Raw genomic sequence first — 21,525 nt, forward strand, 5'->3', positions numbered from 1 at the left:
TCATTCAATAGTGAAAGAAGTTTGAATCTTTTATTAAATGTTTGAACAATAAGGCTTTGTTCTCTCTTTCACCAAACTTATTAGGCAAACAGTCCAGTCATTACCATGGGAACAATAGCAGGACATTGGCTGAATTTTAACCACGGCTTGAAGAAACTTAGATTAAACAATTTTTCATTTGTGCTAGCACTCAGAGGCAGGAGTGGGAACAGTGCTCCACAATGATATAAACACACAAAGCCTGTGTAATAAAAAAAGTTAAACATTTGCTAGTTAAAATAGCCCTCAGCATACCAGGAAAGCCTCCGAGCAGAAAGCTCCAGCAGTTGAGCTTTGTTTGAGAGGAAGGGTCTTGGACGGGATGAACTTTTCCCTGGCATCTCCCCTGCACCCCTGCAGCGTTCAACCCGTCAGAAAGCCCTGAAGCTGCAAACGCACACTTTAGTGTTCATACAGATTTAAACACTACTGGGGAGTCCCACACTAATTTGGAAGATTGGGCTACAAATCTTATATCATAACTCTCACAAAACTCTTTGCAGGCCAGTCTTGGCATCTTTGACACTGTAGTTGTTCAAGAAATCTGGTGAAATGGATCCACTCTTAAGAACCTCCAGGCCTCTGAGCCTTCTTTGCCTTGCATTTCATGCCCTAGAACAAGGCTTGGTTTTGGGCTACAGTGCAGCGATGGCTCATTGTTCTCTGGGTACACAGAGCTGCCTTGAGAGGGAGTCTCGGGGGAAGTTTTGGCATTCCTTGAAAGCAGCTCTTTTTCTCAATGGGTTCAGGGTCTGAGGTGCTTCCTCTTGCTGGCAAAAGTGTCGTCCTGGCAACATCTATATGACCTCTCTCCCTCGGTGTATGTGGGGAGGCAAACATATGCTTGCATAAACAGGCTTAGTTCATCACAGTTTTCTGCCAGGCCACATTAAACACTTGCAGAAGCCACACTGAGAGGCTGCTGAACATGAAGCTGCCTACAGTGCAAAGCCTGCCTCTGTGAACTATAAACCATACATCCAAGCATCTGGAGAAAACATATCAGTTTGAAAATATCTCTGACTTGGGAGAAATAACACCAGGACGCATCGGTTTTCACTGATAAAGGCAAAAATATTCCCCATACCAGAGAGATCAGAATATGGAGAAACGTTTCTCTAGCTGAATAAGTTCTGATAACAGCTTCTTCTTTGAATGACTTTGCATAAAAAAAACACTGCATCATTGCACTCAAATTTAAAGATAGGCGTTACCGCACTACTAGTGTGACCAACACATTCTTCTCAGGGTGGGTGAATGCTGAGCAAAGGGGAACACCCATAGTATTCAAAATTTCACTAAAGCCACTAGTATGTTGAGTCTGGATACTCACTGGTGAGAATATGTGGATCTACAGGGTGGAGAAGGGCAGAGCACCAAAACCAACCAAACCACAGCCCAAAGCTGTTAAAGCTTTTACTCAACACAAATGGGCAGAATCCCAGACCTTGCCATACACTCCTGCAAACTGGAAGAGAGTGTGGGTGGATGGGTGTGTCCTCGCACACGCATGTAACCACTTCCTGGCCCTGCATAGCTGGTGGTAGCCACAGTGGTGTGCACAAGTGAGGACCATCCTTGAGTTAAACATAAGTCGGAGCATTGAAATAAAGGACATTCCATCCCCACCTCCATAATAATAACCGCGCTAGCCCAGGCTCCCACTGCATGCATGCCTGGGTGGCTTCAGCTGAAACAGCAGAGCCGATGAGGGCCAAGACAGAGCAGATTTGGGAGACACACTGGAGGCCTCTTGGATCAGAGAGGAGGGATGCAGAAAGCAGATGTCTTCTCTGCTCCCACTGAGAGCAGCAGGGAGAGGATCGAAAGGACGGCTGCAGAATGGATTTCTGGACATATGCTGTACGAGCATGCAATCTTTTGCTCGGTTTCTCATTCTACTTCCACTCTCTGACCATATTGCCCCGTCAATTTGTGATGCGCACAGAGCAGAATGATTCAGCACCAGACTCCAGTGGATATGGAGTCGGAACACAGCGAGGCAGACTGTCAGGACTTCTTTTGATAATGCGGAGAGAGACACTTGAATTATATTCACACGGAAACAATAACTAGCCGAGGATGAAATATGACTAAACGTCAAAGTGGATGCCTGGCAATAATTTAAACATTTAAATCTTTTATTTACATAACTGATGGCCATAATTAGGCACATAGTCCCAAAGAAGTCTGGCTCTCTAGATTAATAATAGCAGTCATTTAGTTACAAAATAACGCTCTTGGCTTTGTTTGCCTCCAGCATCCAGGCATATTAACAAACACACATACACACACACACACACACACACACACACACACACACACACACACACACACAGTGACTATGAGAGTGTTTCCTTTCCTTTTTCTTTTTAAATGATTTTACTGCCAGTTTAGTCCCTTTAAGGTTCAGTGTGTGCGATTTAAGAGGATATATTGGCATATATTACATGCAATATAATAAGTAGGTTTTCTTTAGTGTATAGGTTGCTGATAATAAGAATTGCTGTGTTTTCGTCACCTTAGAATGACCCATTTATGTTGACATAGGGATTGGCTCCTTGTCCACAGAGTTAGCCAGGTTGCACCACCATGTTTCTAGACAACAGCAGTTCTACACAAATGAAATACTGTCTCTAGAGAAAGCCATTCACATTTTCGCATCGACTAGCTAGCAGCCCCTCCACAATGAGTGTACTCAGAAAAACAGATTTATGACATGAAACTGTTTTATTCTGAGGGTTTTTTCTGTTTGAAATCTTCAGATCTTTTTTTTTTTGGGGGGTTAAAAACATCCTGACCAATTAAAACTGAAACTATAATAACCTGGAGTTCACAACTGGCACATGGGAGAAGTTTAAGCTGACTGCAGTTTGCAGTTCTCACTGCTGTACACCATTAAAACCCACACACTGTTCCTTTAACAACAAACATATTAAATGCTACATTCTTCACATAATCATATACACATAGTTCTCTGCTGTGACATTGCCAAATGCAAAAGTTTAGATTTGATAATTGTGGTATGCAGGAAGAGTTCTAACCAGTATCTTTTCTCCACTAAATGCACATTTCCATCAACCCCATACATACAAATGAGTTTGCTAAACAAAGTTGGCACTGCTCACTCCAGACTCAGTCCATAGGAGACTTTCTATCAGCTGTTAGAGCACTGCACATTTCATTCTCTGATAACATGCCATTGACCGACAGAAATTCCAGACAAACCACCTTCACACATACACACATTTACATAAGAGGCTCAAATGTTGGCACCAATGAACACACAGACACACACACAAATGTGATATCCCTTGGCATGGTGAAAATGGGGTGCTTTCACACTGAGGTAGCCTGCTTCATTGAAATGCCACAGACTGGTTCCACAGTGGCATTGAGAGAGCCCTAACACACAGGGCCAGAGGAAAGGCTCAGTCTCTGAAAGAGGATCATTAGCATTGGCAACAAAGGCAGAGACACAAATTAATCTTGTATGAGAACCAGCGGAGAGCAGATTACACAGTTAAGGAAGCAGTGATTGTTGTTGTGAAAAGAAGGGAAGTCTTTACCCAGATAAATAACTAATACAGAGACTAAATAGGGGAAGGTAATATGAGGTACGGGTGGAATATCTGTGAAAATTAATGTGATTGTTTGGCTTATACCTGGTCAGTCTTTCAATCCCTTTTGATTTCATTTTTTTTCTTAAAACACATGTAAAGAGAGCAGTCATCCCCTTTCCACTTGTTCTCTGTCCTCATCTTACCCGAACCCTCTGGCCAAACAAATACAAATATTATATAAGATAAGTCACGATTGCCTCCACTGCCTACAAAGACCATGTGCCGCTGCTCATCTCTCTTATCACAATGCCTCTGAGGAAAATTGCTTACACTGTTTGCCTCCTGTGGGGACAATCATCAAGTCACACCATCTGAAAACAAACTCAGGAAAGCACATGAGATCATTCACTCATGCCTGAGATACTGTACAGCAGGGACATTCAACTTGCTTTGGGCCCGGGGCCACTTTTGCAAAATGATAAGAAGCCAGGGGCCAGTTTATAAACTAATACTAAGAGTATTTAGCTGTATGAATGAATTGCCTGTTTTCGGCCTTTCCACATTTGCTGTCCTCACTCATCTTTGCCAAGAGGCAAATCCTGTCAGCAGCCACGCACAGGTCAGGTGTACGCAGGGGTGTTTCTGCCATTTAATGACATTCGGGGCTCAGACAGGTTCTCTGTCAGGGGGTCCAGGGATGTCCCAAGGATGTCTGGGATACTTTTTAATTGATAAACAAGCTGTATTTTGATGCTTTTAATGCACTCTCGGACCTTTTCTACATTATAAATAGTGCTGGGCAATATATCAATATCATGAGAGTAGATATCGTCTTCTTTCATTTCCTTTACTCATAAGGACAACACACATTAATCAAAGTTTCAGTAAATATGTAGAAATAAATAATACATTTTCAGCCTTAGTCCTTTGGCAAAATGTTGTGAAACCTCTTAGTTTTAGGTCATGATAATACCGGTAGTGTTGTCTATTCCTGGTTTTAAAGGCTGCATTACAGAAAAGTGATGTAATATTCTGATTATTTCTAACATTTGCTTTTACCCAATTAGTCATTATACCAACATTACTGATGATTATTTATCAAAAATCTCATTGTGTGAAGATTTTTTGAAAGCACCAAAATTCAATCCTACAATATCGCTGCAATATCAACAGATTTTTTGTCAAAAATATTGTGATATTTGATTTTCTCCACATCACCAAGTCCTAATTTAAAGTACAAAAACACACAGTGTGAATCAATTTGTTTTCATTGTGAATTAGAAAATTGTCGGTGGGCCTCCTGGCACCCTATCGCGGGCCAGATTTGGCCCATGGGCTCTAAGCAGAGTATCTCTGCTGTACAGACTTTACTAAATTAACACTACTGCACCTCCAGGAGGCGTTGTGTATTATTGACCTTTACAAGCTTATGCGTCAGATATGAACTCACGCTGCCCTGACACCAGATCAGGCTAATTCTGACTGCACATCAATGTGAGCACGCCTGACTCTCAGGGGGGGTTAGTGGTGTTCTCCTGTGACAAGAATTATAAACAACTACTACACATAAACTGACTATGTGTATGCTTACACACACACACACACACACATGGGCAGGGTGAAAAAGCAAGAGAGGGAAGGAGAGAGACAGAATCAATACCCTATCTTTTCCATTTGCTATAGAGCACCATTAACATTCCTTAAATATCCTCTTACAATTGAATCCACCACCCTTTCTCTCTCCCTGATACTCTCTTTCACACACACACATCCTGGTTTTTTCTGTCCAGTATTCCCAAAACAATCTTCGGACCTTCCAAAAGTGTGTGCAGCTGAAATGTGAGTTTAATTTAACACCCCTTAAACTGGATGTTTCTGACTGAATAACCAAATACCGGCACTCTCAAGTGAAACCAAAGAAATATGCAAATTGCTCCACAGACAAGTGTGTGTTTGTGTGTGTGCGTGTGTGTAAGAGAGAGAGGGGAAGAGAATGGAGATATACAGAGGGAGGACTTTCCATCAAAACAGTATTAAAGTGGCCTGTGAGTGAAAATAATTAGAGGTTGGATTGGAAGTCGCTTCTGAGCCTGTCTGCTCTGCCGACAAACGCTGGCTAATATGAAGCAGATGTTGACATGGGAGCTTTGCAGGGAGGAAGAGGAAAAAACATGCGTGAAGAAGAGTACCAGTTCTAATCCAGTGGTAAACAGCTGAGAGGGATACACAGCTCTGACCCAGTTCTCAACTTTTGGTTACAGCTTTTTTTTTAACTGTTCCCTTGCGGGTGACTGTCCACATGCTGCAGTCAAAACTACAGCAGTTAAAAGACACACAAATACACTAATGTGCTTTACAGAGGAGTTATGAAATGTTCAATGAAGGCAAGAAGAGTTGATCAAAGTGAGTATCAAGGGAAGCAGAAATCTCTTATGAACAAAATGCACTTTTTGAAAAACAAAAAAGCCATTATGAAAAACAAATGACATGCAATAACCCCCTGAACGTGCCAGCATCACAACTAAACTATATAATATGAAAGCAATTTAGGAATATTAAAACAATACCATGGGAGATGGCACACAACATGTAGCACATTTAAGTCACTACACTAACCCACAACTAACTTCCACACACGTTTTAAGTCTCTGTAGGTTTATTTATTTATTTATTTATTTTGTTTAGAGCAAAATGCAAAGTAGTTTGGAAATGGTGCAATTAAGAGTTTTAATTTGAGGAGGTGAACGCAGCAGCAGCACAGCTCTCCAGTGCAGTTTAATTAAAATATTGCACAAAGCAAAAGTTGGGTACAAACTCACAAGCCTTCAGAACAAGATTAAAAGCGTGCCAACTAAGTTAGTGCGAGAGAGAAATCAGTCAAAGTTGTAAACAGAGAATCCCCCATAGTGTGTGTGTGTGTGTGTGTGTGTGTTGAGACGGAGGTGATAACTGGCGGACAATCTGCGCCTACCTGTGATGTGTCCAGGAAAACGCTCTTTCTGAACTTCCCTCGCCGTATCTCCATTTCAAGGGCAGAGCCGCGGGCAACGGTTGCTCTCGCTTTTTCATTTCGGCAAAACATCGTCCCTGCTTTCTGCCAACTTCACAGATAGTCCTGTGCGGAGCTTATTAGCTGAACTTAAAGTGAGAGCAAACAGAGGAATCGCTTCGAGAAAACTGCCAAACAGCCGAGCGCAGATCCAGGTGGCAACAAAACGGCCCCACCGGGAGGTAAAACTCCCGAGAGATTAAGGCAAACCCCGAATCAAACACCGACGTTTCTTCTGATGTGGGAGCCGAGACTGAAGCTACTCTACTCGCAGGAAGCAAAAAAACTGATTCACGGAGTCCTCCTTCACAGCTGACTTTTCACTTTTCCAAATACTGCCCCTTGTGTGAGCAACAGTGACACGGTGACACCCCGTGTGGCGGAGCTGGGACCTAACTTTGCCCTGTCCTGTGTCCGGAGACCCCTACCGGCGGTGAGAGCCGTGTGAACATCTCCTCGCGCTGTCGCCCTGCCTGCTGTGGGCCTGTTTATGCAAGTCATTCAGCAGCAGGGGTGAAGCGTGACACCACACGTGCACACGGCACTGATTATCTGACCAACATTTGTCGCATAAATTAGGCCTATTCAATCTTGGCATATGACTTTTAAAAGTGGAAAAAGCCTACGCTACATTTAGGAGGCATTATTTTAAATTAGGCAACCTTTACATTAATGTAGTTTATCTTAAAAGGAAACTACGTCCGTTTTTAAATTCCATGTATGTTACTGCTATGGGATAAGAGGGTAAAAAAATTAAATAAATAAATCTCGCCCGAATAAAAAAACTAGAGTGCCAAAACTCAAATTTATGATGCCATCAAGGATAAAATCGGGAGCTGAAATATGATCAAATAAACAGAAAAAATAAATGGTGAAACACACACAGACAGCACCCGAGGAGTGATCTGAGTATATGGGGATATTTTTGTTTTAGACCTACTATATAATATATATATATATAAAAAGCTTTTGAGATTTAAAAAAAGAAAAACGTTCTGTGGGTCCACAAAATCAGGCTCCCATTCACTGTTTATGGAGCAGCACCAGACAATGGATGTCTTGCTCCAGGCTTTATACCCTATGACATCATAAGTAGGAGGCCTCTCTGGTTTCTGGCTTTGAGCAAGAGTAGCTCATGTGCACAATTATTGATTGAATCTTCCTAGGCCATGAAAATAACATACTGGAATTCTAATTTAGGTGGTTTTCCCCTGTAATAGTTATACTGAATTATTTCATATAATTTCATATCAATTATTTCATACGTAGTCATACAGATGCCACATGTGAGCTGTACCAGTCAATCACATGAAAAACTTTCTATGGAGTTCAACCGTACATGTTTGATATCAATGGAAAGCTTGGGGTCTTCACAGAAATACATTTGGGTGTAAGCGACATTTGGCCGAGTCATTTGCCTTTGAATTATGATCACTAGTGCCTCCAGCTGTGTTGATGATGTTAATGGCACATGGCTTCTATCATAAAGAATAAAGAGGATACCAGATAAACCAGTTCCCTTGATCTTTTAAAAACCAGGAGCTTTTTAAATATATATATACATATGTTTCAGGTTATGCTTATATGCATTCTTTGACCTCTCATAATCCCCATTTCCTTAATACCAATAATGCAGCCTTCCTAGGGTCTGTAAAGCAGGGGGTAAGGCCTCCATGGTATAGCATTTAATTTACGAGCTCCTTCGACAGGGCATGAAATCCAGCAGGAATGTGAATCACAATCTGTGGCGGCACCAGGACTTTACTGGACCAGCTGTGAGTGGAATTCTGAAAGGTCAGGAGGTCATCGAGGATCAGTGTCACTGAGGCAAAGGTCACATCCACACAGAAAGTGACTGACAGAGGTGTGGACTCAAGTCACATGACATGGACTTGATTCAGACTAGGGTCACAAATTTGATGACTTTAAACACAGCTTGACAAAATGTTAAGACTTGCAACCTGATTTGACTTTCACAGCAAGTCATGACTTCCCTTTGACTTGAGCATTTGACCTAAAAATACTTGATACTTTCCCCCAAGCCAATGTGACAAGAGAATGTTTTAGACTTTTACCAATATGAGATAAGTTAAATACATCAAGACAGAACAGAAACATACACAGTTCATTCAGATCTATTCACTCACACCGCAAGTCTACTTAGTCCCATAAGAGGGTGCATTTTATCCAGATACTGGGACTCACATCCAGTTCAGGAGCACTGGAGTCATGATCCATTCAACCTTAGTTCAAGGCAGATGTGAGTTTGGCTGCTCATTCTTTATTAGTAGGCTCATACCTTCAAATAAGCAGGGTACAATGTTGTGATGAATATTTTGTGCATCAATGTCAAAACACTTTCATTTCTTACCCTTTTCAGTGAGCACTGTAGTGATGATATTGCTAAGAACTATTCTGTGGTAAAAATCAAGTCTTCAGCATAGCTCTGCTTATCTTATTTTCTTTATCGTCTTTATCTTTTTTTTGCACATTCAGACACTGTAACCCCAACCCCGACCTCCTGCATGCATAACCTGAAACAATCAAGATAAATTGTGTTAAAATATAGATTAATCCGAGTTGACAGATGAGGCACAGAACAGTTAAAAAGTCATTCAAAAAGTCTACATCAGCGTTTGTATGATTGGCAACCACTGTTCACTTTGATTTTATTTACAAAACAACTCGTTTATTTAACACTGAGAAAGCAATTAACTCTGAAAATCCACTGCCTGGCATCGTGTTATCATGCTGCGATGGTGAGCATGTTTTGTTCATTTTTGTCTAAATTATAAAGAGCCTTGATACAGCAGTCTCTAGTCTGTCTGCCAATCACAAAATCTATATTTAGTGTCTGTTTACAGACACTTGTTTGTGTTCTTTGGAACAGACAAAAAAATGTTGCAGTTCCCACACTGTTTCAACCACATTACTCCACAGTTTGGTGCACTGTCATCACTGTAAAATAAAGTCTTGCACACACTTAAATCCAGTGATTTAGCACAGGCCACAAGTGCTCTCCTCTGTTAACGGGTTAAAGGTGTTTGCACCCCATTCTCGAACATACAATGATGACTGTTCTGCAATAAGTGTTTGGTGCTTGGCCTCTGTGGAAAAGGGGAAAGGGGCTTGTGGAGCCCCTGTTTCTCTAATCCCCCCCTCCAAGTCTCTTATTTAAAAACAGGATGTTTGTTGATGTTGGGAGCTTGAGTAAATAGCTGAAGGCGCTGTAACTCATGCAGCAATGTGATCACACTTGGATGTCTGTCTGTTTCCTAGAAGGGACTATGTAAAATGCAGATTATGTTTACACACATCATGCCGCTTTGGTCAGTAGGGGGTAGACAGTCACAGAGGGGAGCAGTGCTTTCCCAAGCTAGGTCTGACCCCCTTTTAACTCCTCGCTGGGCTCTGTCGAACCCTTTGGGCAGCTCAGTGTGCTGCAGAGTCAGGCAAGCAAGGGGCTTATGTGCAGGCTTTGCCGTGGCAGATTTTAAATCCATCTGTGGGGAAAAGATAGGTCTGGTTTATCACCCTGCGTTTATAGTGCATATTCTGTTTGTAAATCTCCACAAACTGCATTTTCTCCTGTTACCATTCCTCTTGTCTCTCTCTTGCCCACACAAACAGGCGAAAAACAAAAGTGACTGCAACAGTGAGAATCAAATACAGCAGTCAACACTGGCACAGTCACAGCAGGCTATAAAATGCAGACCACAGTCTGTACACAAACAAAGGGGCCACTCTTTACTCAGAGAGCGATGGCTATAGAGCAGCTGGAGGAAGATCACATGATATCAAAAACAGCAGACAATCATGCTGTTACATGGTACCACAAAATCCTTTTCTGTTTGTCTCTCTGACACGCACACACGCATACACACACACACAAAAAATAGTGTTATGATCAATTGCCCACCAGTTTAGAGCAGGAGGAGTGGGTGTAAACAGGCAGCAAATCACTAGTATAGGATATACGGGAAATCTGTATGGCTTCCTTTTCATGGAATGAAAGTGCCACCGGCTCAGGAGAATCACTGTGGCTGTTCCCACTGTAATTACATGTGGCTTTCTATAGCCTAAATATACACTCGCATACAGCAACTATTGCCCTACTTCCTCTACTGTTCTTACATTATTAAACTTCAAACATTCAAGGATCGGTTTACGGGACAACTCTGGAATTTAACAACGGCTGTGAAGACCCAAACATTATTGGACCTCATGTTCTTTCTCCACACAAGCACACCATATAAAATGATAAAACATTGTTACTCCAACACTATTAAAGCACTTCGATGTCCTCTCTCTGACCTGCAAATGCCCTTTTGTCTACATTTCAGGCTTGCATGTTTGAGCTTGTAAAGTGTAAAGGACCTTAAGACAAAACATCTTTCAATGATCTTAATGTCTTGATGACTGTGAAAAAAATCAATATTTATCTGCACCAATGTTTCATACTGTCTGTTGAAACCTTTCTTACTATTACCCTGAAATATGCGCACATCTGATGAGAGTTAAAAACATTATGATGGATGCAATCCTATATTGGGTGGTGGACGAGGGAACACCTCAGGGAAAACAGAGAGCTCGAATGCAACACATATGCTGGAACGATTCTCTGAATTAACTGTGTGATGCACCACAGGGACCGAAGCAGGACTCAAGTCTGGCTTGCAATCAAATGTTTAGCTTGCCCAGAGACACAAGTGTACAGCGGACACACAATTAGATGCAAAGAGTGTTTGACAATAGCTCTGCATGGGTTTAAACATCAAGCCATTATGTAGCCATGCCACATTTTCCTATAGTGTAAATGCATTATACTAGTCTGACTTCTACTGGACAATATTTGCCATTACAACCATACATCGGTGAGTCTGTCACACATTTAGATGACAGTTCCTTCTGTTGCTAATTAGCAAAATAAATGAGAAAAAATAAATGCATAATGGGTGAAAAAAGTGGCTATAATCACTCACATTTAGTGCCCCATAAAGGTTGATTATACAAAAGAGTGTCTATTCTACAGTGCAATAAAAACAGGAGTATTGAGCGAGTTATCAACTGTGCTCTCATAGCTTTTATTTAATCTATTTACAAAGAATACAAAACTCTCCTTGAACTGTGATGAACACTCCGTTCACAGCACGAAGCACTTTAGGTCATAACATTTCACTGAAACAAGAATGACACACATTTGGCACAACAGGCAGGTTGCTCTGCTGCTGCCTCAGGTGACGCCATGAGAAACTGAAACCATGAAAAGTGGAGTTGATCAATTCATTTGTGGTGCAGTTTCGTCCAATTTGCCGCCTCTTTGCGTCCTTGTTTCAACCCCTGTAAAAAGAATACGATGTTAATATGACTCCTCTTTTCAAATCAAGGACTCCCACCTATTATGGAGCTGGAGGCATTTGATGAAAAGGCTCTTCTTGCTAAGAAGCATGACAGCAAAAAAATTGAGTAACTTTACCAAAAAGGCACCCAAATTACCATATACGCCCACTGCTTTTCACTACATAATGCAAGAGACTGAACCTGTAAATAAAAGCTATAAATCCCTTTTATAGACCATAATAAGTCAGTTAACTTCGGTGTGCATACCAAGTAGTATCCCGTGTGATATCCGCTCATGTACCAGGAGATGAGGACGCTGCCCAGAGCCTCGTCATCCACCATGTCAGGGCTCATCGGCGGAGGTGGAGGGATCATCTGAGGCGTAGAGAATGTGATCACAATACAGATGGTGCAATTTGACAATATTTGTTGTTTATCAAAAACATGCTAAGCTGACTGCTCTTTCTCAATTTCCATGCTGAATCAGTAAATGTGTGCTTTTTACATGTAGATTACAGAGTATATAGCTCAAATAAAAGAGTATCTGCTGTAGCTTTTGCAATTCTAATTACTTTACAGATATATTCCAACTCACTGGTGGGCCAAAAGGCATCATGGGAGGCCAGGATGGAGGCACAGGCCCGTGACCACCAGATCGTCTGCTTCCCCCCTAGCAGAGGACACAAAAGACGCAAAAAGGGTTGAAAACAACACACTGAGATCTCAGTATTACCAATTAGTAAGTAAGGCTGAAGTCTTTTTAAAACACATTTTCTTTCCCTTGTTTTAGAACTTTATACAGAGTTACATCAATACAGAGGCTAGATATATTAACATAAATGACAGTTAAATTCACTGCAATGCCATACTGTCCCTCAGCAATAAATGCCAACTCTGAGAGGCTGTTGTTTATATTCTAGTTGTATTGTTCACATTTTAAACACTGTATTGTCTAAGTGTCATTTTACGGTCTATTTCGCTTCAGCAAACACCTAACCTTCTCAGAGTATTTATAAAGCTAACATCGCCCTAGTTCCCTCGTCAAAAAGTCAATGGGGTTTTTCCATTGGATTTTGAAAAAATGAACACGACTTTCAGGATTTTTTGAAGTCTAAATGCAGGTGCCAGAATTAAAAAGCCGTTGTTAGGGTAAAACAAACTACACTACTGTAAAGCTGTGTTTGGCATGGTTTGGCGTGATGACATTTTGTATCCTCATTTAGCCACTTGTTAGCAACCACTTTTTTTAAGACACAAAAAAGCTTCAAAGCTCGTGGGTGGGGTATTTACTGATGTACTTTATGTTGTAGAACGAAATGTGAAAGTCTCTTAAGCTTTGGTTCTCTATAAGAACTTCATTTTGTGCACTGACTAAAAAGGAAAGGAGATACGGTTTCTTTCTTCTTACCTGTCTGAAAGCGTGCATGGGAGGTGGGCCTGGAGGAAACCCAGAAAAACCAGGACCCCACATAGGAGGAGGTTCTCTGTGAGCCTTGGACTTCTGGGGTTTACTGTGTGGCTGTTGTTTGTGTTGGTTTGTTGTTGTTGACCTGTCACTCTCCTCTGTTGACGATTCCACTTCCTTTAACACAAATACAGAGACATATTGCATACCTGGGTTGAAATATATTTAAATTTGCTTTTAAGTAATGGAAAGAAAAGGCAAAAACAGAAGAGAAAAATATGAAGTTATCTATAGCCAAATTAATCTAGAATCCATAAAAGATGCAAGTGCGTTACTAATTAAATCTTAATCCTTGGTTTGCTTCCACTGTGAGGTAGCAATTTGTTATGTTCATTGCATTCCAGAATTTATTATTGGATAAAGATCAAGTACTGTCATTAACATTTATCTCACTTTGCCTCAACTGACCCCTTCTTCCTCTGTCAGCATAATTACCTACTATTAGAAAATAAGATTAAACAACACACAAACACACACACACACACACACACACACACACATATATACATATATAAAAATGACAGTCTGCCAAAGGTAACTTAGGTATTATTTACTCTCATTTAACACATGCAGTTAATATATTTCCTTTCTTGTTTGTGATGTGCATATTTGCAGTGTGAAAGACGTAACCTTGTGTGAACTGTATCAAGGAATGATTCAGCCTTTCTTAACCGACTAAGGTTGTAGAAATAATACCAGGTTTAATGTTGACTCATTGCCATAGTGATTTTTTTCAATGAAAAATGACTCTTGTTCATAGTGAACAGCAAAATGTAAAGTTGGAAAGCCGTCTGCAAATTAAGGTGCATGCGCAAAATGGGTTTATGCATACTAAAAATGTAAATGTTCTGGAAAGGAGCCCTTTTCCTTGGATTCTGACTGACTGAGAGCAAATGCTCTACAGTAAAAAAATTCTGTCAAGCTATCAAATGTTGCTGTTTGGACACAACACAATATATTTTGCCATTTCTATTAGGGATTGAAAAAATACACCATGAAACAAAATACTCAATAACCTGTTAAATTAACAGATAAGAATGTAAAAATAGATAACACCTAATAAAATACACAAAATAAAGAGCATTTCATAAATATAAATAAAATAATTTATTTGCACTGTGTTACCTTGGTATTTGTTTCTTCATCACCCTCGGAAATCTCTGAAAGCAAGTCTTCAAGATTCTGCTCCTCCTCCTCGTTACCATATCCTATAAAGACAACTATACAGGTACCCCTCTTCTCATCTATAGAGGAGATGGTGGCTGGATAGAGCTGGCCATCCTCTGACCAGTATGCACTGCACGAGTCCCCAACCTGCCACTGTGAAACAACAGAACAGCTTGTGAACTAAAAATTTTGGTTATACCCTCATCTGAAGTAAACCAAATCCAGAATAACAAAAGAAGGGTTGAAACACTAATTTATATGACTAAAATGTGCTATGAAACACATAAATCTGTCACAATCAATCTGTCTTATGTGCTGAAACACCTGTGATGTTGATTCAAATGCTGTGATTGAGACCCCTACAAACTGTCAATAAGATTGCTGAACAGTGAGCCTTCTTCTTGTATATGTATCTGTATTCTTTAATTTCATACTTACATCAGCTTAACCTGACAAAGGTTTGATGACCAAAACATTGTTTGCTTAACAGAGTTAATTGCAAGCAATAGGACAGTGTGCAGAAATTCTCTTTTCTTAATCTATGGACGATTTCCTCCTACACACCTGTCTACGAGTTTTTGAAGGTGAGCATTATCCACCACTTTAAGTTATTTTTTTAAGTTTAGACTTGCCTCTTTATCTGGAGATGCGTTGGTTCTTTTCCTGCTCTGGTTCTTTTTGTTGTTCTTGCGTTTTTTGGGTTGGTTTTTCTCAGAGGATGCAGCCTGTGGCTCATCTTCACCCTTTAGGGCAGTCTGGCACACAGCAAGAGTGTCAAAAACAAACAAATGTTTTGAATGCGCATTAATCTCTTTGAACAGACACTTCATTTATAATAGACAATGGGTTCCAAGATTGGATGCACATAAACATTTACTTTTTTTTTTTTTTACCTTGAATGATGCAACTGCCTTGTCATAAGCCTTTATCAATGCTGTGTCGTCCCATATGTCCGAATCATCACTCTGGGGAAAAAAACAGATTTAAATAGTTTCCAATTTCATGAAAAACAACACAGGCACGATGCAAAATGTTTGTGGACTGCTTTTGAATTTTGTTTTTTTTTTCACCTGCAAACTATTTTAAGTGCTGCTTTTGCAGTTCATCTGAAATCTGAGCAGTCATGTTTACCTCTCTGCACTGATGCTACAGTAGGTGCAACATCTTTAAGCAACTAAAGCTAACTCACGTTGTGTCGGTCCAAGACACTGTATTACAACAAGGCAATATCCCGATTAGTGAAACACGGCAGGTAACATACACTGTGGATATTTGGTTTCAGTTTTCTGTGTTGCTTTCTTCTTTGTTACCCAACTTAGCTTAACTGAGCGCTGGTTTGTAGCTTAGCTTCTTAGCTAGCCAATTCAACCAAATCTATAGCGGACTACAAAGGTTCACATGTGTTGTCATCTTAAGCTCATAAGTGCTTAATGACTAACCTGTCCAGCTCCGCGTGTAAACAACACTTCTTTGCATCCATTCGCCATGTGAAGATGTGTAGATTTCACTGCTCGCTGCTAATAGCTAAACAACTAACGACCAACGTGCGTCTGAAATGGTGACGTCAGATAGTACTAGGAACGTATATATCATGCGACGAAGCGGTTGGCTTGGCAACGACAGTAGCTAACTAGTTTAGCTTAGCTGTCAACTTCTCCAATCCGTCAGCATTACAGATTTTTGTGTGGTATTGTCGAAACTACTGTTATTTTCATCAACCGGACAGCAGCGGAGATCCTAATCTTTTTGTGTGAGTTTCTGAAGATGTTTGATTCCTCGCTGAGTTCTTTGGGGGCAAAAGTTGTCGTCGCTGCGTCCAGCGATGAAAATCACCCACCAGAAAACATCATTGACGGGTGAGTGTTTAGATGTTTGTGAAATAACGCCAAAGCTTTTGTCCACATCAAGTCGCTACGTGAAAGTTAATGTCGGATATTTACTTTATTCAGTGCTACTGAATCTCAATCCCATCTGAACAGCGTTAAAATGTATGTTTGTTTGTTTGTTCCTCCTACCCAGAAACACTAACACGTTTTGGATGTCCACCGGGATGTTTCCTCAAGAAATCATCATTCGCTTTGCTGGACCCACGAATATTTCTGCCGTGACCGTGGACAGCTATAATGGTATGGAGGCGATGGGAAAGTCATGCACACTGCTCCTGTGAAATGATATTTTTTTAGAAGTATCGTAAAAAATATAGTGTGAATTATCTTTTCCTCTTTAAATGAAGTGATAAAGCTGGTACGTTAAGTTGTACTCACTCATTTTGATAGTGTTAAAATGCTAAGCTGATATTGTTAACAGTCAATGTATGTGTTAATGCCCTAATTAACAAACAATTTTACACAAAAAACAGCTGCATCATAATTAATATGCAAATATATATTAACACGCCTTCAGGTATTTGCCCAGTGTTTTCACATCACTTAAATGAACAAAGACAAAACACAATGTAGTAAAATGGTCTCTGAAAATATACAGATTTCAACACATTCATATACATTTATGATTAACTATAAGTACACAATTTTACTCTGCCAAATCTTTTATGAAGATCAAGTTAAGACAAAGATCTCCATTTTTTTTATTTATCTTTTTAGATCACTGTTTATATTCACATGTGAAGAGGCCCATGTTTTATATTATGACCTGCTGATAAACACTGGAATTGTTATTTTTAACTATGTATCAAACTCTTTGATTATATAGGTGAATTAAACTGCTATTGTAAAAAAAAAAAACAGATTGATTTGGATATTGGATGATTTTGTATTAATTCTATTGTCATTTGAAGGAGGAAAAACATGATTGGAATAAATGTACATTAAAAAAGATACTCCAAGAGCTTCTATAGCCATGTTACCAGCACTGTGAGGCTTTGCATTGAGGGAAGATCTCATGTCAACATCATAACATACATAAAATGACAATGCTAACATGCTGCATGTATGATGTTAATATCATGATCACCATCTTAGGGTAGGAGGTTGGGACACTTTATTCAAAACCACAAACTTCAAACACATGGTGATGCTCAAAGAATATTATGAAAGGCTAAGCAAAGCAATTCAAATTGTTTGGGAACCATGAATGTCTGTATAATATTTAATGCCAATCCATCCAATAAGTGTTGAGATGTTTCAGTTATGGCTTAAGTGGTGGACTATCCATCGAGCCAAGTTGCTAGCATTGCATAAAGCGTAATTTACCACGTTACATTTAGCATACTTATTACCAAAACAAATTTGCTTCCAGGCACTAATGAGAGACTATAATGTTTACATTTTGTCACACTTTCTAGCAAAAACAGAGATTAAACATTTTTCTTAAAAGAAAAATATACCCTGTTTGTGCAGTTTCAGTGTTTGGATCCTTAAAATATATTTCTTTTACATAGTTGTGTTTTTTTTCTTTTGCAGTCAAGCATCTAAAGATAGAAAAGAACACCTCACAAAATGCTTCTCAATTTGAGTCTGTTACAGAGAAAGGTAAGAAAAACAACCATATACAGCATCTGTTTGCACATTTGGTTAAAATGGTAAAGAATCAAAACTGTGATTGACAAGCTTATTGTCTTATAGACTTTGAACATACAGAGGGACGTCTTCAGTCGCATGCAATTTCGGTGAGTCGAAGTGAAAATATTATTATCTAAAACATAAAAATGCATAGGATTAGCAGGTAAAACAGCTACTTGTCTTTATTTTTTTCTCTATGTTTCAGCTAAATGGAAGCAGTGCAACTCACCTTCGTTTTATCATCACCTCAGGATATGATCACTTCGTCTCCGTGCACAGAGTTAGTGTACAAAATTGACACGTTTGATTGTTGTGATTTAAATTCTTGCGATGTGTTATTTCTATATATACATATGAGTTTATAACATTATTTAACCAATTTAAAAATGAGTAGATCTCATTATAGGCTCAGCCTTTTTACTTACACACACACAGACACAGACACAGACACACACACACACACACACACACACACTAACATCTTGTCCTTAGTGGCAGACAGCTTTAACATACTGGGAATCTGATAAGCATATTCCATGAATACCCGAGGAACATTGATTCGGAAAATCAATGAGTGCATGTCTAAACAAAATTTGTTTTATCATCTTAATCTAATCAGCAAAACTGCAATTGCAGAAAAAGCATACGGTTTAAAGCTAAGTTGCATTTTAAAATCTGGGCTCAAATTTTGATATAGCTCGAATTCATTTTCTATGATTGCGCTTATTTAATCATATGGATTCACACATAGGGCTTTTTATTCCACATTCAACTGTTCCTTGCTAATTTCACAAGCTGATAGTTGGCAGAGCTTTAGAATAAAAGAGTTGGATTGTGATGAATGGTAGAATTACTTACAAAGGAAGTTTCTCTCTGTGTGAGAGATAGAGTTAATTAACTAATTTTGAGCTGTGGGGGCTTAAGTTGGCATCCGGACAGCCTCCCCATGAGCAGAATTTGACATCCCCATAGAAAAGGGAAACCATGGGCAATGCAGCTGGGGGGGGCAGATGGTTTCCCAGCCAACCAGCGAGTCTCCAAAGACTGCAGGCCTATTCACACAAAGTACTCAAGCCACCTCCTGCACTTATATCCTCCACATACACACACCCCCGCACAAACACTGACTCCTGTCTACCTCCATTGCCATTTCAACTTGTCGGTAGCAGAGGGTTCAGCAGTGTGTGAGGACCCTTTGGGACTCCCTCCCCAATTACTTTGCTGACTGCAGAGGAGCTTGGGGATTTGCTGAGGCTGTGTTTGCTGTAGCTTGGTCTGCATGCAGTGCTCTGAATAAACCAATAAAAATATGAAATACATGCCTGAGTAACTAGCCCCCTGATATTTTAGAGCAACTAATTGCTTAGGGGTATGGCTGGGATATAGCACATTTGAGTATGAGTGTGTAATGAGTAATGAGGGCAAGGTAGAAACTGATACAGTGTTATTGACTCATCTATTATTTACCGGTATGGAATATTTATTATAATGTTAGAGGTGAGGGTCGACCATCAAATGAAGTGCAAGCTCCCATTTCATAGTACATTTATATATTATTCTCCACACTAGTTCAGACTGTGAATTTATTACATTGTTTTGCTGTGAATATTTAGTCAGAGATGCCTTTTTTGTATGTTGAACAGGTTTGCAAATGTGCCTCCCCATTACTAATGAATTTGGGCTCTTTTGTGCTTGACTGTCAGCCGATCAGGAGAATCACAGCAGGATATGAGTGCATTATTATCATGTCACTGCAGGGCAGGGCTAAATTATCACCCAGTGTCTTCTGAAGGCTGCCTAACTGCTGTCCAATCGCACTGAGACATCTGCTCGACCAGAGCTCTGTATGTTCAGCTGAGTCCTTACAAAGAGATTTATATCACAGCCTTCCCCGAAAAACCTCTCCACTACTGCACGCCGTAATTGAAAATGGTAGATTTTATGAGAATGATAAATATTGAAAGCTGGAATTTAATACTTGTAATTGTCATAATGTGCCATTAAAATCCATTTTCAAATTTTGCTGGTGAAGCGCATTAGAAATGTCTGCATACTTTTGCATGAAGAGAGAACACTACAGCGAGGATTTATGTTTGTTGTATACAGTCATGTATATAGGCTAGGTGATGTTTCTCATATGGATATTTTGAGTTACTAATGCCTTCATCCAGTCAGTGTTGCTGTTTTCTTTCATGGCAAACCGGCGACTTTGAATTTCTTGTTATCTTGTCTTTGTGGTCCTCCTTTCATGTCAGTGACAGAACCATGCACACTGACAATGGGCTTTAATTTGATTTCAGTTTTGATTTGGTCCAATCAGTTTAGTAATGACAGAAGACGAGCTGGAAAGAGCTGCTGTGTGAGGAAGGAAACACTATAAAGGCCGAAATTAGATGATTAGGTGGGAGAGGAAAACAATCTTTTCATTATTTAGGTCCAAAAGGAATGGAGAATGATAATGAGGGATTGTCAAAGAGCGCAGTTGAAGACAGTTTTGAATACATATCAGCAGTATTCATATTTATTTATAAATTCAGCATTTGCTTGTGAGGTTGTGTGGTTATTAGTAATGAGTAGTTTGACTAACAGTTTTTTTTTTCTGAATCTAATACTTATGTGCATTTACAGTCACAGTATTGCTTTTACTTTGTGGCATGGTGAAGTCATGCGCATAGATTCCAGGGGATACTATAGACTTAACAAATAATGGACGTAGCTGCCTTGATGTTACCCATCTTTGATTTTTGGAGCCTGAACGAGAGGTTGGAGCTGTGGAGGAGTGAGAGGTGGATCTGACTCACAGACATAGTGACCCCTTGTCGACAACTTGTCACTCAAGGGGCCCAGGCCCTAATGTGCGAACTTTGGGCCTTAATAAAATGTAAATGGGTGAGTTATAAAAAGATTTCACCCCCGTGCAATTGTCCTGAATGATAAAATTAGTGATAGAGTCAAACTTTTTTGTACCAGGCTGATAACATGTTTATTTCTGCTGTAAAGCTGGGCATTTTGTAGAGTGTATGGGGATTTACTCCGTTTTGGAGCCAGCCAGATAATAGTGTTCCATGCTCAAAATTTTCTTGTGGAGGACCCCCCATTTCATGTGTCTCCCCAATATTAAAACAAGACTAGGTTACAACCCAGTATAGCTGGACTGTGTACAGTGGTTCCCAACCTTTTTTCCTACTGAGACTTCTTTACTGTCACTGATTAAACTGATGACATATTTTAGGGATATTTCGTATTATACAACAGTTAGTTCTGACCAAGCAATTTGATTGGGTGAGAGGTATTTCATGAGTACTGATTAACAGTACAACAGCACTGGGACTTTTAACTCTTCATGTATCGCTCCGCTTCACAGCTGTTCTTAACCGTTAA

General features: G+C 39.9%; 3 protein-coding genes across 4 annotated transcripts in view; 1 reads left to right on the top strand and 2 right to left on the bottom strand.

The window, feature by feature from the left end:
• The window catches only part of rtkna (rhotekin a), a 69,774-nt gene extending 62,647 nt beyond the window's left edge, over positions 1-7,127 (bottom strand). The window contains exon 1 of one of the 2 annotated variants that reach the window (XM_042487980.2): positions 6,574-7,127. In XM_042487980.2, the coding sequence (XP_042343914.2) occupies positions 6,574-6,684 (111 nt within the window). In that variant the 5' untranslated portion in view covers positions 6,685-7,127. The remainder of the gene's footprint in view (positions 1-6,573) is intronic. The other variant, XM_042487979.2, reaches the window with a different exon arrangement.
• Positions 7,128-11,711: 4,584 nt separating this feature from the next.
• smn1 (survival of motor neuron 1, telomeric) lies at positions 11,712-16,217 on the bottom strand. The gene is made up of 8 exons (XM_042488546.2): positions 16,063-16,217; positions 15,517-15,588; positions 15,256-15,378; positions 14,582-14,776; positions 13,400-13,573; positions 12,587-12,661; positions 12,259-12,366; positions 11,712-11,991 (listed from the first exon to the last, which is right to left on the bottom strand). Exons 1-8 carry the CDS (start codon positions 16,108-16,110, stop codon positions 11,935-11,937), a joined length of 852 nt encoding a protein of 283 aa, XP_042344480.2. The 5' UTR covers positions 16,111-16,217; the 3' UTR covers positions 11,712-11,934.
• Positions 16,218-16,231: 14 nt separating this feature from the next.
• hspb11 (heat shock protein, alpha-crystallin-related, b11) lies at positions 16,232-21,288 on the top strand. Its single transcript, XM_042488481.2, has 5 exons — positions 16,232-16,479; positions 16,643-16,749; positions 18,046-18,114; positions 18,208-18,251; positions 18,350-21,288. Exons 1-5 carry the CDS (start codon positions 16,388-16,390, stop codon positions 18,440-18,442), a joined length of 405 nt encoding a protein of 134 aa, XP_042344415.1. The 5' UTR covers positions 16,232-16,387; the 3' UTR covers positions 18,443-21,288.
• Positions 21,289-21,525: the final 237 nt, after the last annotated feature.

The sequence above is a fragment of the Plectropomus leopardus genome, chromosome 4 (genome assembly GCF_026936395.1).
Source record: "Plectropomus leopardus strain MGB_pleo_1.0 chromosome 4, ASM2693639v1, whole genome shotgun sequence".
Lineage (NCBI taxonomy): Eukaryota > Metazoa > Chordata > Actinopteri > Perciformes > Serranidae > Plectropomus > Plectropomus leopardus.